This window comes from Hemibagrus wyckioides, linkage group LG08, assembly GCF_019097595.1.
Source record: "Hemibagrus wyckioides isolate EC202008001 linkage group LG08, SWU_Hwy_1.0, whole genome shotgun sequence".
Classification (NCBI taxonomy): domain Eukaryota; kingdom Metazoa; phylum Chordata; class Actinopteri; order Siluriformes; family Bagridae; genus Hemibagrus; species Hemibagrus wyckioides.
In genome coordinates, this window is record NC_080717.1 from 8,787,070 (window position 1) to 8,803,238 (window position 16,169).

General features: G+C 41.0%; 1 protein-coding gene across 1 annotated transcript; it reads right to left on the bottom strand.

The window, feature by feature from the left end:
* Window positions 1-585: 585 nt before the first annotated feature.
* On the bottom strand, window positions 586-14,993 carry tcirg1b (T cell immune regulator 1, ATPase H+ transporting V0 subunit a3b). The gene is made up of 20 exons (XM_058396665.1): window positions 14,849-14,993; window positions 12,288-12,407; window positions 10,700-10,778; window positions 10,385-10,533; window positions 10,199-10,294; window positions 9,113-9,304; window positions 8,878-8,960; window positions 8,458-8,551; window positions 8,086-8,298; window positions 6,896-7,046; window positions 6,657-6,796; window positions 5,293-5,450; window positions 5,102-5,192; window positions 4,885-5,003; window positions 4,573-4,786; window positions 3,452-3,571; window positions 2,343-2,429; window positions 1,855-1,975; window positions 1,356-1,527; window positions 586-1,268 (listed from the first exon to the last, which is right to left on the bottom strand). Exons 2-20 carry the CDS (start codon window positions 12,402-12,404, stop codon window positions 1,175-1,177), a joined length of 2,490 nt encoding a protein of 829 aa, XP_058252648.1. The 5' UTR covers window positions 12,405-12,407; window positions 14,849-14,993; the 3' UTR covers window positions 586-1,174.
* Between the last annotated feature and the right edge of the window lie 1,176 nt (window positions 14,994-16,169).

The following is a 16,169-nucleotide window of genomic DNA, read 5'->3' on the forward strand; positions in this document are numbered from 1 at the left end:
GCCAATCCATCACAGGGCCACATATACACAGACAACCACACACACACACACACACACACACACACTCACTCCTATGGGCAATTTAGAATTACCAGTCAACCTAATGTACATGTTTTTGGACTGTGTGAGGAAACCGGAGTACCCGGGGTAAACCCACACAAGCATGGGGAGAACATGCAAACTTCACACCGAAAGGCCCTGCCTGTTCGAACCCGGGATTCAAACCTTCTTGGCGTGAGGCAACAGTACTAACCACTAAGCCACTTTATTGAAAATTCAATAAAAATTATTTATTAATTAACCAAAATTATTGTTGTGAAAATAATAGATTTTGTTTGAATATTTAAAATGTATATTTTATTAATCTCTGTGCTACCTCATTTATTTCAAATAAATTAGTAAATAGTAAGGATGTAAATAACTTTTAATATGCATAACTGATCTTTTAAATATTCACATATACCTATATAAATATGTAAAAATGAAAGGCACTAGACTATAGTGCATAGTATCCTAAACACCTAAAATGTTTTCGCGCACACACACACACACACACACACACACACACACACACACACACACACACACAAAGATGAGACGAGTTTTATTGACTTGTATTGTGGCATTACATAATTCAGTTATAACACATAGGTAAGTCAAGTAATTAAAAGACTTCACATGCAGGACATCAAGACAGTTGTTAATTTATATAAAAACACATAGCAACAAGCAAAGACCTGGAACCATTCATTCCCTTTGATTTATCTGAATTTTTTTTTTGATTCACTGATTAACATTATTGGAGTATAAAGGAAAGTCTGAAGTTGAACCTCACTGTTACACACAGACAGGAACAGTCTTTCATATGGATAAAATCTCCCTGAGTTACATTTTGGTCTCATTCTGTCTGAATGAAATCTGTGGAATGCATCATGTAAAAGATCGGGTCCCATAACAAAAAGATTTTATTTTTATTATGAGAGGTGATACAACTATAACTGCTATAAGAATCCCTAAAAGCGATTTCAGTTGAACATAAAAAGGAAATCCTGCACCACCATGAAGACTGATCTGAAAAAGGAGCTTCTTCACCATAAACCCCCCAAAGATGACATGGATAAATTAAACAATACAGTTGAAATGTCTGGGTTAAAACATTGCCTAGGATAAACCATCAGTTGGTTGAAGAGAAGCAGATTAAGGAGGCAAATGCAAATGGATTGAGCTTGTAGCCTGTCCCACTGTAGAACTTGTTCTGAAATTCAACCCTGGGAGAAAGAGATGAAGATTTTTTTTAGGCTTAACAGAGAGATTATTAACATATACGTTCTTGTGTTCGTTTCTGTTTTTCTCACCAGTGAAGTCGCAGAGCATGCAGAAAAGCCGAGAGACCTTCCATGATTAGAAGAATAGCTACTGTCAGGATGGCGAAGAAAGCAAAAATGACTACCATTATAATACTTCCCACGTAGCTAGTGGTAGAGAAGGAATTGCTCATCAACATCACCCAAAGAACTTCTGACAGCTCTGTAAAACATACAGACACATGATCTTTGCTGTCATTTTACAGTTGCTTCAGCAGTTTGAGTAGAGCCTGCATAAAACAAGCTTGTATAAGTATGCAGCCCATTGAACTTGGTTTGTGAGATCTTGGATAGAAGGTGAATAAATCATGTTCAAATATTAGGCCACTCCCACTCGGGCAATTCTCACAGATCAGTCCATTAAAACTCTTCTGGATATTTACTACAACACTCTTGCTAACATACAAACCCTTTAAATCATTTAAGCCCTATATTTCAAAGTGTATGCTCATCCTAGTTGCTAGATGTAGGAGTTAGGACACACACTCACGGGCATGAGCCAGACTGAGGGCCCACAGACGCAAGTAAGAGGCAGTGTTGGAGATGCAGCCCAGACAGTACTCTATGGTGTGGATGGCCTGGTGCATGAAAACATTGGCTCCATCGAACTCCTGTTCAACACAATTAAAAAGACACCAAAAAAACTTGTAAAAAATCTCTCAAATACCCAGCATTTGTTTCTACTTAAAATACAACTAAGAGAACATTTCTGTAATTAACTGTCATACCATCCAGTAGCATGCGAGTCTTTACTGAACCATTCTGACTTTTGGTTTTATGTTAATAACCATTGTAATGTTTCAAACTGTCCAATAAAAAGTCGTCCATGACCAAGTATTAATAATTCTTTCTCTATATTAGCTGTGCACTAATTAGCTAGTAAACTGATAACAAATATTGTATGATACACAAAATATAAAAAGACATGCTTTCACTGAAGTTGTGCCTTTTTAAAAAAACAAATTTCTATAACCTCACCTCCTCCTCTTCTTGCAGTTTCGTGTCAAGATCGTCCTGCTGAGCATTTATGGAGCCATTTTCTGATAGTAGAGGACGTCTCTCACCCTGTGGAGCAAAAATGCAAGCACTCACAATTACCACTTGATTAGAAACCCCTGCAAATTTACGCAGTTATCTAATCATCCAATCAATGGCAGGAGAGCAGCGGAATAAAATCATGCAGATAAAGGTCACGAGCTTCAGCTAATGTTTAGGTTGGTTCGAGTTGTTCGGAAACGGTTGATCTTTCACGCTAAACAAACAAAAAAAAAATCTCTAGAGTTTACACAGGATGTTGGGAAAAACAAGAAACATTCAGTGTGTGGAGGGTCTGCAGACTGAAACACCTTGTTGATGAGAGAGAGAGGGAATAGAGGAGAATGACCAGACTGCTTTGAGCTAACGGGAAGTCTGTAGTAACTCGATCATTCTTTACAACTGTGGTTAGCAAAAATGCGTCCCAACAGGAATATGAGAACTCCAAACAGGACATCTGAAGACTGGGAAAAGAGGTGATTTCTTCAGCTGTCCTGTTTGGGAGAGTCTGTGCCCAAGGAACCTGTCCTTGTTCTTGAAGATGCTTTTCTGCTCACCAAGGCTGATGTTTATGTTCTTTTGGCTGCTCTCTGTTCAGGCTCGCCACAATGGATCATTTGGTCCTCATGTTTCGATTCTGGCACAGGTTTTACGCCAGATGCCTTTCCTAACACAACTTCCGGGTTTGGGACCAGCACTGAGAATCAAACCCGGGCCGCAGCAATGACAGCGCGGGGATCCTGCCCCTGGACCATGAGGAGGCCTACTCACCAAGGTTGTCCTTTTTCTTGGCCATTTTCCTCTGATCTCTCTAATCAATACAGCAGTTCCACCCACAGATTTTCTTCTCACTCAATATTTACTACCCCTTTTTAACACCATTCTGTGTAATGTTTAGAGATTGTTGAGTGTGAAATTCCCAAGGTTTGTGTATAGTCCATCTGGCAACAACATCCATGCCACAATCAAAGTCATAGAAATCACACCCTCTCTCATTGTGATGTTTGATGTGAAGAGTAACTGAAACTCTTGACCCTGCATGATTTATTTACCCTTGAAGCAGCTTGGCGTTTCTTTTTCTTGAAGGTGATGTACTCATGAATGGGCTTTCCCAGCAACAGAACAGGAACCGAACACAATGCCAGAACCACCAGAACCTTCTGCACCGTCATCTACAGACAGAACAGAGACACTGTAACACTGTTCATATCGTACACACAATTTAAATAGTATAATTGTCTTGAATGGTTACCTAACCTCATTATTACCATAATTATAACTAATCCTAAATATAAGAATGACACCAACCTACTCTTAAAGGATTAGCCAGATGGCCACAAATTTACCTGTCATCAGTAGTTGGGTCTAATACTGCTTTAACTTTCAGTTATTCAAAACACAATATGTAAAACAAAAACCTCCATAAATCAATAGTGACACAGCTGTTTGTCTCAGAGGCTTGTTCTTATTTGTTCATGGTCAAATGTGCATTAGAATGTTTGCAATATCTATTTTATTTCCTTGCAGGTTTCTATAATTCCATCTGTATAGAACATGTTTTAGTATTCAGTATGTACACTAATCAGGCATAAGATTATGACCACCTGCTTAATATTGTGTTGGTCGCCCTTTTGCTGCCAAAACAACCCTGAGCCATCGAGGCATGGACTCCCCTAGCTCCCTGAAGGTGTGGGCACCAAGACGTTAGCAGTAGATCCTTTATGTCCTGTAAGGTGGAGCCTCCATGGCCCCCACCTCACAAATTACAGGACTTAAAAAGATATTTACAAGTCTTACAGGATGTAAAGGATACTTTTGATAGATACTGACCACTGCAGACCGGGAACACCCCACAAGAGCTGCAGTTTTGGAGATGCTCTGATCCAGTGGTCTAGCCTTCACAATTTTGGACCTTGTCAAACTCGCTCAAATCCTTACGCCTGCCCATTTTTTCCTGCTTCTAACATCAATTTTGAGGCCAACATTTTTACTTGCTGCCTAATATATCCCCATTCACTTCACCTGTCAGTGCTCATAATGTTATGCCTGATCGGTGTGTGTGTATATCAGTAGGTTATGATACTGCTTTGCCTAGCAAAAATTAATACATCTCATTTTGTCTGTTTTCGTCTTTATTTGAAAAGGCAGCATTAAAAAGACATCTCTCACAAACCTGGCCAGGGTAAAGATCTTGATTGGCTTTATTCTCCGTAAACAGGAACATATCTATGAAGTGGATGAGAATACTGGGCGCTGTGTTCGAGTGCATAGGACCATAAGCAACCCACTTAAAAATCACCATGAAGATCAGGTAACCAAACAAACACAGCATGAAAAACAACTCGGGAATCAGCACCAGAAACACACTGCTTATCTCCCTAAAGTGCCTACAGGGGGAAAGAGAAACAGACACACACATCCATAATAGTCACAGGAAGTCACAACACTGGTAATAATGGAGAAAAAAACAAGCACAGCTACTTACACATAGTTGAAGAAAGACAAACAGACCCCAAACGTCATATGGATGATGCCAATAATCACCGACATCTTCATCTTATAGGAGTTAAGGAATGTCAGATGGTTACTAGCCATTCCCCAGATCTGGAGATAACAGGGATCACATATTTTCTCACTTTAATAAATGCCATTAAAACAATGAGACACTCATTGCGTGTAATAATTAATTATTACAGGTTTACCGGATCAATGCCAAACGGATAAGGTCCAGTAAATACTCCAGTAACGTTTGGATCCAGTGTGAGAAAGGGGTTTGTCCTGAAAACCTCATCACTGACAGATAAAGACAGGCTTTTTTAACATGTTTTCTCATACGTTTAAGAAAGAGTATCTAATAAAAACAAACGTATTCATTTGTGCGTGCAAGACATACGTCCAGTTGTAGTATTTTGCATGAGGCCCAACATGCCAGGAGGACGGGAAGACAACGAGGCCTCTGCTGAAACACTCATTGTATATGGCTCCAGTGTAAATGGAGAAAAGTCCCATCAACAGGATCAGATAGCGTCCTCCAAACATCATACGCCAGATCTGAACACAAAAATATAAATCACCATCTCAACACTAAACATGGCTGGTGAAAAATGATTTATGTTTACAGTATATGATATACTGAATAGAAATTATCGTCCAGTGACAATTTGCCTGCATTGAAATACACCGATCAGGCATAACATTATGAGCACTAAAGTGAATAACACTATCTCCTCATCATGGCACCTGTTAGTGGGTGGGATACATTAGGCAGCAAGGATTTGAGTGAGTTTGACGAAGGGCCAAATTGTGATGGCTGTGACGACTGGATCAGAGCATTTCCAAAACTGCAGCTCTTGTGGCGTGTTCCTGGTCTGCAGTGGTCAGTATCTATCAAAAATGGTCCAAGGAAGGGACAGTGGTGAACCGGCAACAGAGTCATGGGCGGCCAAGGCTCACTGATGTATGTGGGAAGCGAAGGCTGTCCCGTGTGATCCGATCAGTCGAGCTCAAACTGCTGAAAAGTTAATGCTGGTTCTGATAGAAAGCTGTCAGAATACACAGTGCATGACAGGTCAAGGCTGTTTTAGCAGCAAAAGGAGAACCAACACAATATTAGGCAGGTGGTGATAATGTTATGCCTGGTCGGTGTATGATTAAATGCGGCTGCATACAGTCAAGACACATAAGCAGCTCTTTACGGCTTTGTTTGATTTTTGGCCTTCAAATCTATAGTGAAGGCAAACAACCTTCATTATCTCTGTTTAATCTTTATTGCTGATAATAAATCTAATCTAGGTTAACACTAGCTAGCACAGGTAAGGGCGGTGTTATGGTTAATGTGTACTGATTATGTGAGGGTTAATCACCATAAACTGTGTCATTATGTAAAAAAAAAACTGCATAAACTACAAAAGAAAACGATTTTTTTTCTCATTTCTATCACACCCAAAGACCTTTTTTTGTGATGTAATGGTTCCATATTACATTTTTAACTGACTTTAAGAGCTTCCTTTTTCTGTTATGTGCACATCCATAACTAGCTATGAGCACACCTTATCTAGGAAAGGTTTTTTTTCAGTGACATCCTGATAATAATGTGGGACACGTTCACCTACTACAAGGAAAAACATTTTTATTAACTTCTTAACCAGTGATGGTGACTGCCTGGGCTGCTCTAAAGTCAGCTGAAAACCAATCACACAAACACCAAACCTACAGTTGGCAGACATTAGGAGCAAAACCGTGTGCCAAGCGTTTCACCTCATTTGTGCTGTTCCTCAGTTTGGGGTCCTTCTCCTCAAACACCATCCAGAGAGCAGCGAGTGTCATGAGAAGGCCGTGGCCCACATCCCCAAACATCACCGCAAACAGGAACGGAAATGTAATGATGGTGTAGAGTGCTACAGAGATACACAGAAAGCGAGACACGGTGGCTGTTGTAGCTCTGTTACATACAGTATACCCTGTGTGTATGCATGCATGCACGTTGGGGGTGTTACCTGGGTTGACCTCTCTATAGCTGGCTACTCCGTAAGCATCTACAATATTCTGGAAGCCTGCAGTGAAAGCGTTGGTGGGGAAGAGGGTAGGAGGAGAGGTGCTAGCAGGCAAACGATTGTAGAATGAATCGACACTGCTACCGCTCTTTCTCTGAGAAACAGAGAGAGAGAGAGGGGGAGAGAGAGAAGCAACATGTTTCCACTTTATACAGATACAACCAGATTACAGCCTGATAGAACAGACTCTTTAATAAAGGAACCATAAGTATATGCAATATTCGTCTTACACTAAATGTCACAAAAAGACACTTAGCTTCGCACTAGTCCTATAAAGGTGGATCTAATAACCTTTATGCTTCCCACCAGAGATTAATAGCAAACCATCTTCAAGTGTTTTGCTTCGAAATCTGGTCTGTGACGGCTTGAGGAAAGCAGTTCGCATGTGGATTTTTATATTCCTCCTTTTATAAACCAGCGTTTTTCTGCTAATTAATTATTTGAATTAAGGTAACTTGGTTTTTCTCGGTCTGACAATAAAGTTAACATGATCAAAACTAGATCTAAGCTAGTAATGATTATTTAGCATACTCAATTTTATATGATGCCTTCATGTTCAGATTTTTAATATCTATTAATGAAAACTTTCAGAGAGAACTTCTCCTAAGATCTTGGCTGTGGACGGAGATGAGGCAGGGAGCGCATGATGATTCTCACCCGTGTTTTTATCAGCCCAGGTTTTCTTATGTGCCTCTTTGTGCATTCAGGTGTTTCCAGCACCCTCACCCCCCATGTGTGTGCAGAAGCGTGTGAGCTAAAACCGTCGACCAGCGAAAAAAATAATTAATAAAGAAACAATTTGACTTGTCCCCTGCCTACCACCTGTCTCCTGTTTCCCAACCCAATCCAGGAAAGTTTTGGTTTTTCTATCTGAACCTTAAAGAGGAATGCAATCATGTGCATTTCTACACAACACACACATTGTGTAACAGCGGAATGAACCATTTTAAACAGAATTTAAGTTGCTGTTTCCCCCAGTCATGTATTTTATACACTTTTACACGATTCTGGGTTCTTCAGTTGAATTTCTTAATTAATTCTAATAATCCTGCTCTCTTCTAGAGCGCTACCAGCAATGACAATAGCACAAGTGTTCAAGTGAGAAACAGTTGCATGAGTGTTGAAATTCTCACCCCTCCCTCACGTAGGGCACTTTGTAGAGCAGGAAGCTGCCTAACTGGACACCATGCCTCAGCAATCAGGCACTTCTCAGTGACTGAGGGGCTGCAGAGGTTCAGCACCATCTGAATGGCTTTGCATTTCTGCACCCGAACACGCCACTGCGGTAAAACAGCCACGGCACGCATTAGCAACTGCTGCAGGTACTGTTCTGTCTCATTCATCACCTGTAGAGGAGCGATAAGACAGAGAGAAAGACGGTGAGTGGAGACGGAGAGGAGGGGTAAGGTGTATACCATGCTTCAAAAATCACAGAAATGCATGAAATGTATGGGGACTGGTGATCAAACCAGTTTAGTGGGTTAAAATGGGATGGTTTCACTCACTGATTTGATGTCTTCAATTCTGGTCTTGAGTCCATCCAGAACCTGCTCTCTCTCTGCCTGGCTCTCTGAATATGGGAAGGTCTGTGTGTGGAAGCTGTGTGTATTGCAGGAGACTCAGTATAGTTACTCGATCTGATGACTTTTTAAGTTCATTAAATTGTATATTAAGTTAATAAGCTTGCTAGTGATGTTTAGGATGAGTTCAGTAAGAATCTGATTTGAAGGATCATTTCTTATTAATTCAATGTAATTTTTTTGATTATAATATAAATAAAAACACTAAACTTGTAATATTTACAGACCAGATCTGTGTACAGAAACAAAATGGTGGGTCAATATGGAAATATTACATATAAGTATTTTAAGAAATAGAACTATTCTTGTTTTTCTATGCAATGAACAAACAGCACTAAAACCTACCAGTCACAGATCTTCTTCACCTTTTGTCCAATCTGGTCCCCCCAATAGGAGATAAGGAAGATGGTCCACTGTACCATTTCACCCTGAAACACAAAAATCAGAAATGTAATCACCACCCAATAAGAGCATTGTCTAATACACACGCCTTCATTTACAAATACACTGATGATAATTCATAAGCTCAGTAGTTTCATTAAGAATCACTGCTTGATATGATCCCTGATGAATATCTTACACTTTCAGGATGCTCCAGCTTTTCTTCCATTTCTCGAAAGTCCACGATGATGTAACCGCGGCAGGCGCGCCAGAGCAGCCTCTCGAAGGCTGGTACCTTCCATGGGTGTACAACACCAGCCACAAAGCTGAGCCTCGCGTCCTGCCTGTTCTCTGCTAAACCCGTTGGGTCAAAGGAGGGCGGTGCCGCTGTCTGTGAAAATATCATTATTCATAAAAATTATATAAAAATCATATCTACTTAAAATCATGACATGTACATTTTTAATTAGATTTCAGAATCTACACCAGTCAGGCATGACATTATTAGCACTGACAGGCGAACATTTTGTCCTCAAAGTTGATGTGTTAGAAGCAGGAAAAATGGGCAAGCGTAAGGATTTGAGCGAGTCTGACAAGGACCAAATTGTGATGGCTAGACCACTGGATCAGAGCATCTCCAAAACTGCAGCTCTTGTGGGGTGTTCCCAGTCTGCAGTGGTCAGTATCTATCAAACGTGGTCCAAGGAAGGAACAGTGGTGAATCAGAGACAGGGTCATGGACGGCAAAGGCTCATTGATGCACGTGGGGAGTGAAGGCTGGCCCATGTGATCCGATCCAACAGACAAGCTACTGTTGCTCAAATTGCTAAAGAAGTTAATGCTGGTTCTGATAGAAAGGGGTCAGAATACACAGTGCATGATGGGTCAGGGCTGTTTTGGCTGCAAAAGGGGGGGCAACACAATATTAGACAGGTGGTCATAATGTCATGCCTGGTCAGTGTAGACTGATGTTTAAGTCATTAGTTCGCCCTTTGAAAGCTTTTTAGTAAGAAATAATAAAATATAAATGTTTTTTGGTATAAACATTTGGACAAAATTAAGACAAATAAGTGAAATTCTAAGGTTCCAATTGGTATTCTCTTCCTGGTGTATTTAGTACTTCCTGATTTGCTTGTCCGAAATTTAATGTATCATCTAAGTTGACACAACACCACCACCTTCAGATAAAGTTCTGATATGAATAATGAGATGACGCATATGAATAATTTTCTCCGAAATAAACCCTTTCGAATGCAAGAAATGGGATGTGGAAGGTAGCCCGGACCTGAGAGGCTGTGAGGAAGTGCATCTGAGTGAGCACTCCTCTGTACTGACACAGCTGATTCAGCTGAGCTCGGATGCTGTCTCTGTTTCTGGAAACCTGAAACAGTAAAGAACAAACAGATATAAGAAACAAATTTAGCTCAGTGTGTGGACTGACATATTCCTGCACTCACACGTAAACACACACCTCTCTGAGCTCCCGAGCTAGGCGCTCGCTCTCCTCCTCGATAGTGAGCAGTTCTCTGGGCTGCGGAGCCGGGGGACTGAGCAAGGGGTCCTGCAGCGGTGAGCGCAGCGATGGAGAGAGGGAGCGTGTGATCTCCTGCTCCAGAAATGCTGTATGCATATTTTAACACAAGAAAAACAGAAAAGCATATCCGCACAAATAGGCATGAATTTATAGTATACTGTGACCAAAAGTCACCGCATTTATAGAATCTGAGCACAGGGATGGACCATTTAACTTAATGAAGTGACAAAGGAAACTTCCCACACTACTCACCGAAAGTCTTCTCGAGCTCCTCGCATCTTCTCACCTCATTGACAAACTTCCTTTGAAATGCGTTCACGTTTGGATTCAGCTGAGACAAAACAGGAGGAAGAATAAATGCATTGTTCTGGTGAGCAAAGCTTTTTAAAATCCTCTAGAAATATGGTTTGATATATTACTTAAAATGAGTGATGATGAAACCCATTTAATTCATACACATGTATAATGAGTGGATTGAATATTTGTCACAATAAATGGTTGTGTTACACAATATGTAAGCGGACAAGGAGAACAGATCATTTGAAGAACATCTATTGAAGTATAAAGGTTATGCATGGGGATGACAAAGCTAATTCTTTAGTTTTTTGCTATTCACATTTTGGTTTGCCAAAATTACACTATATTTCCTAATGTTTTGGGACACCCCTCCAAATCACTGAATCCAGGTGTTGTTTTTCAGGGGTCGGCCTATTAGTTCCAGTGAAAGGAATTCTTAATGCTTCAGCATACCAAGACATTTTGGACAATTTCATGTTCCCAACTTTGTGGGAACAGTTTGGGGATGACCCCTTCCTGTTCCAACATGACTGCACACCAGTGCACAAAGCAAGGTCCATAAAGACATGGATAAGTGAGTTTGGTGTGGAGTCCTGACCATAACCTGACAGAACACCTTTGGGATGAATTAGAGTGGAGACTGTGAGCCAGGCCTTCTCATCCAACATCAGTGCCTGACCTCACAAATGTGCTTATAGAGGAATGGTCAAAAATGACCATAAACACACTCCTAAACCTTGTGGAAAGCCTTCCCAGAAGAGTTGAAACTGTTATATCTGTAAAACTCCATATTAAATTCATATGATAGATGACACAGTTTTGGTCTGGCTCGCAGTCTCTCCGCTGTAATTCATCCCAAAGGTGTTCTATCAAGTTGAGGTCAGGACTCTGTTCAGGTCAGTCAAGTTCCTCCACACCAAACTCACTCATCCATGTCTTTATGGACCTTGCTTTGTGCACTGGTGTGCAGTCATGTTGGAACAGGGAGGGGTCATCCCCAAACTGTTCCCACAAAGTTGAGGGCATGAAATTGTCCAAAATGTCTTGGTATGCTGAAGCATTAAGAGTTCCTTTCACTGGAAGTAAGTGGCCAAGCCCAACCCCTGAATTCAATGATTTGGAGAGGTGTCCCAAAACTTTTGGCAATATAGTGTATTTTAAATGTTACTGAAGGAGGCGAGACATCGGAGACAGACGTGAACTAACGGAATCGTCCAGCCAAACAAGGACTAACAATAAGGGTTCACTTTTTCACATTTTATTTTTTACAATCAATATGACAAAATATTACCTATAGTATCCCTTAATATATGCGTATCAATAACACTGTTCTACCACAGAAACTATTGATAATAGTAAGAAACTTATCATGTGAGAATGTTAGGCTCGTAAAAGCAACATAAATTCTCCCTGCAGCTGTTTTGAATGTCAGCTATCTAATCAGCAAAATCATTTTATGCAAATGAATGAGACTTTACAAAGGGATGAGTGTGAAAAGGACAGAAAGAGAAGACACATGTTACAATTCCTGTCTGCGTCTTACATCTCTAAACTCGACAATACCCAGCTCTCCCAGCTCACTGACACAGTTGTAGGCTGCGCCGGATTGCAGGAAGAGTTGCACCAGGCACACCTCCTCACTCCTGAACATGGAGCCCATGACCTGGGAGAGAGATGGAGAAAGAGAGAGAGAGAGAGAAGGGGAGAGATGAGAAAAGTGAGAGACAGAGAGACAGACAGCAGGACAGAGAGAGAGAGAGAGAGAGAGATGGGAAAAGTGAGAGACAGAGAGACAGAGACAGCGAGAGAGAGAGAGAGAGTGAGAGTGGGGGGGATAGAGAAGGGGAGAGATGGGAAAAGTGACAGACAGAGAGACAGACAGCAAGACAGAGAGAGATGGGAAAAGTGAGATAGACACAGAGACAGACAGCAAGACAGAGAGAGTGAGAGTGAGAGAGAGAGAGAGAGAGAGAGAGAGAGAGAGAGAGAGAAGGGGAGAGATGGGAAAAGTGAGAGACAGAGAGACAGACAGCAAGAGAGAGAGTGAGGGGGATAGAGAAGGGGAGAGATGGGAAAAGTGACAGACAGAGACAGACAGCAAGACAGAGAGAGAGAGAGAAGGGGAGAGATGGGAAAAGTGAGAGACAGAGAGACAGACAGACAGCAAGACAGAGAGAGAGAGAGTGGGGGGGGGGTAGAGAAGGGGAGAGATGGGGAAAAGTGAGATAGACAGAAAGACAGAGAGCAATACAGAGAGAGAGAGAGCGAGAGAGGGAGCGAGAGAGAAACAGAAAGAGAAGTGAAAAAACTCAGTTGTCACATGTTAGTTTATCATATTCTGCTATGGCTATAAATGGGAGAATGATGCGGAAATTCCTGTAGTTCTCACACACACACACACACACACACACACACACACCTCTTTTCCACTGCATGCATGTCTGAGTCAAATCTGCACCTAAACCTGGTAACAAATTTTCCAGTCTGAACATGACTGTACTCGAGTTTAGAATTCCAATACATGAACATTTGGCATTTAGAAGAAGTGGGAACAGAATTCTATGGAAGTTATATCAGGCACTTATTATGGACCTTGCTTTGTGCACTGGTGTGCAGTCATGTTGGAACAGGAAGGGGTCATCCCCAAACTGTTCCCACAAAGTTGGGAACATGAAATTATCCAAAATGTCTTGGTATGCTGAAGCATTAAGAGTTCCATTCACTGGAACTAAGGGGCCAAGCCCAACCCATGAATTCAATGATTTGGAGGGGTGTTCCAAAACTTTTGGCAATATAGTGTATGTAAATCATTTGAACAAAACAACATCATAATAAGACAACAGCCCTGTAGTAACATGGTGCAAACGGTTTGCCAAGTGTATAGTTTTGAAACAATGGGATGTACAGGGAAATAAGCTTAGCCTGTTTCCTCATACAAAGCATGACGTTACGTTATAACACAACTTCCCATTTTTCCCAAACTTTGTGTACCAAAACCTGCCTTAAAATCTTCATTAAAGCGATTTATCAATTAATAAACTGCGATTTGGTTTCGTCATTTGATCCGGTTTTGTAGCCTAGTTTCACATAGCTCTTATACAAGGGACGAATTCACAAAAACAGAATGTTTTAAATGTGTGTAATCGTTGTTATAGTGTAGATGAGGAGGTTTTCTGTAAAAAGATTTTATATTTATAACTTTTGGAATAAGTCACGAGTGTCTTCACACTGTAATGGCCAGATGTAAAAGCGGTAACTTTTTCCTACTCTCTATAATTTGTGAATTTGTTCATAGCTGTTAACATTGCCTTCATTTCTACAGAGAAACTGTTAGGAGGTATCTGGCAATATTTTATATGACATTTAAGCCAAATGGCAACCTTTGAGTTCTGTGTAAAAGCAGTTTGACAAAAGGCAGGACTTTCCAACTTCCATAACCTGGTTTCGTTTCTGTGGTCAGGCATTGCTGCAGATGTCGGAGAGTTCTCTCACACCACAGGTTTCACACAGGAAATATAATTCACTGCACACTTTGAATACCTTATTTGATCCATTTTCAAGGTCACTGTTGAAACCAGAAGATGGACAGAAGTAAGTTAGATCCCTTTTACATTCAAGACATGTAATGGACACCTTCTCCAGAGCGACATACCTAAGTACCTGTGCATTTGGGTATTGATGGATGAAGTTAATATTATTTAGTATAATGATAAGGATGACTATTCATGTGAGTTTCCTTAAATTAGAAGTGGCAAAAACACATCAGGATAATATGTAGGGTTGCAAACAAAGGTTGTCACGTGAAAATGAAACAGCTGAACAAACATGGATTTCATTCTTTCTTACTAACAAGTACTATATTGTACGTGTACCACAGCACTGATCATTGATTGAAGAAAGTACTGGTCACTTACACACACACACACACACACACACACACACACACACACACACACACACACACACACACACACACACACACTCCATTACGCTGCATTCCTGCAGTATCCGCATCCACTACACACATTCGCCTCTATCCGTGTTCACTACTTCACCATTACAAAGAAAACAAGTGATGTGAAACATGGCTGATGTTAAACTTACCCCTGGGTGGCAAATAAATTACTAACAACGCTCAAACTGTCCTTGCGCGAGACGCTTTCTGCCCCGTTCACACCGTTAATGAACCAGCTACAACAGCTGTCCAAAACTCTCCCTTCAGATTCCCACCTGTATTCCGGAAAGCCACGCCTTCCCTCGCTACGATTGGCTAAAGCATCCTGTAAACCCTCAACCGATTGGCGAACTGAAAGCGAACACAAACAGTTAGCCAATCCGAGATCCAGGGGACGAGATTGTTTTGGGGAAAACGGGTAGCAAATGTAGCTCCAGGGAAAAGCTTGATTAGCAACTTCCCGTTTCTTCCGCGAGTCACATGATGCCAGGGGGTCACATGATGGTGAAACACGTTTATTTACATTCATTTCCTCGTGCTCTAAAAGAACTCTATGAACCGTTCCTATTTTTTAGGGGGGTTTTAATGATTTATTTGTTTGTGCGTGTATTTGTAGCTTAGCCCTGGCACTGATTTGTTTATATAATGTTTATACATCTTGTAATGAAGAATTTAAATAAATAAAAGTATAAAATGAAATGAAGTATAAATTTTCTGACATTGTTTAAATGTTAAAAAATGTAGAAAGCACAATAAAATCAGCAATAAATCCAAATATTCAGTAAGAAGAGAAAAATAAAATGACATTAAACATGGTATTGTGGTGATACAAAAATACAGGAAGTAATTAAGTTGATTATGATGATAACTTCTGCCAAAAAGAATAGAAGGCTACTAAACTACACTATATTGCCAAAAGTATTCGCTCACCCATCCAAATAATCAGAATCAGGTGTTCCAATCACTTCCATGGCCACAGGTGTATAAAATCAAGCACCTAGGCATGCAGACTGTTTTTACAAACATTTGTGAAAGAATGGGTCGCTCTCAGGAGCTCAGTGAATTCCAGCGTGGAACTGTGATAGGATGGCACCTGTGCAACAAATCCAGTCGTGAAATTTCCTCGCTCCTAAATATTCCACAGTCAACTGTCAGCTGTATTATAAGAACCTGGAAGTGTTTGGGAACGACAGCAACTCAGCCACGAAGTGGTAGGCCACGTAAACTGACGGAGCGGGGTCAGCGGATGCTGAGGCGCATAGTGCGAAGAGGTCGCCAACTTTCTGCAGAGTCAATCGCTACAGACCTCCAAACTTCATGTGGCCTTCAGATTAGCTCAAGAACAGTGCGCAGAGAGCTTCATGGAATGGGTTTCCATGGCCGAGCAACTGCATCCAAGCCATACATCACCAAGTGCAATGCAAAGCGTCGGATGCAGTGGTGTAAAGCACGCCACCACTGGACTCTAGA

What these genes read in the sequence shown, in the direction of transcription:
- tcirg1b (XM_058396665.1), bottom strand. Translation starts at nt 12,404, where the DNA reads ATGGGCTCCATGTTCAGGAGTGAGGAGGTGTGCCTGGTGCAACTCTTC. An exon ending in CTATAGAGAGGTCAACCCAG is followed by an intron (nt 6,797 to 6,895) that starts GTAACACCCCCA and finishes GTATCTCTGTAG; the next exon opens with CACTCTACACCATCATTACA. An exon ending in GCAAAATACTACAACTGGAC is followed by an intron (nt 5,193 to 5,292) that starts GTATGTCTTGCA and finishes TTTATCTGTCAG; the next exon opens with TGATGAGGTTTTCAGGACAA.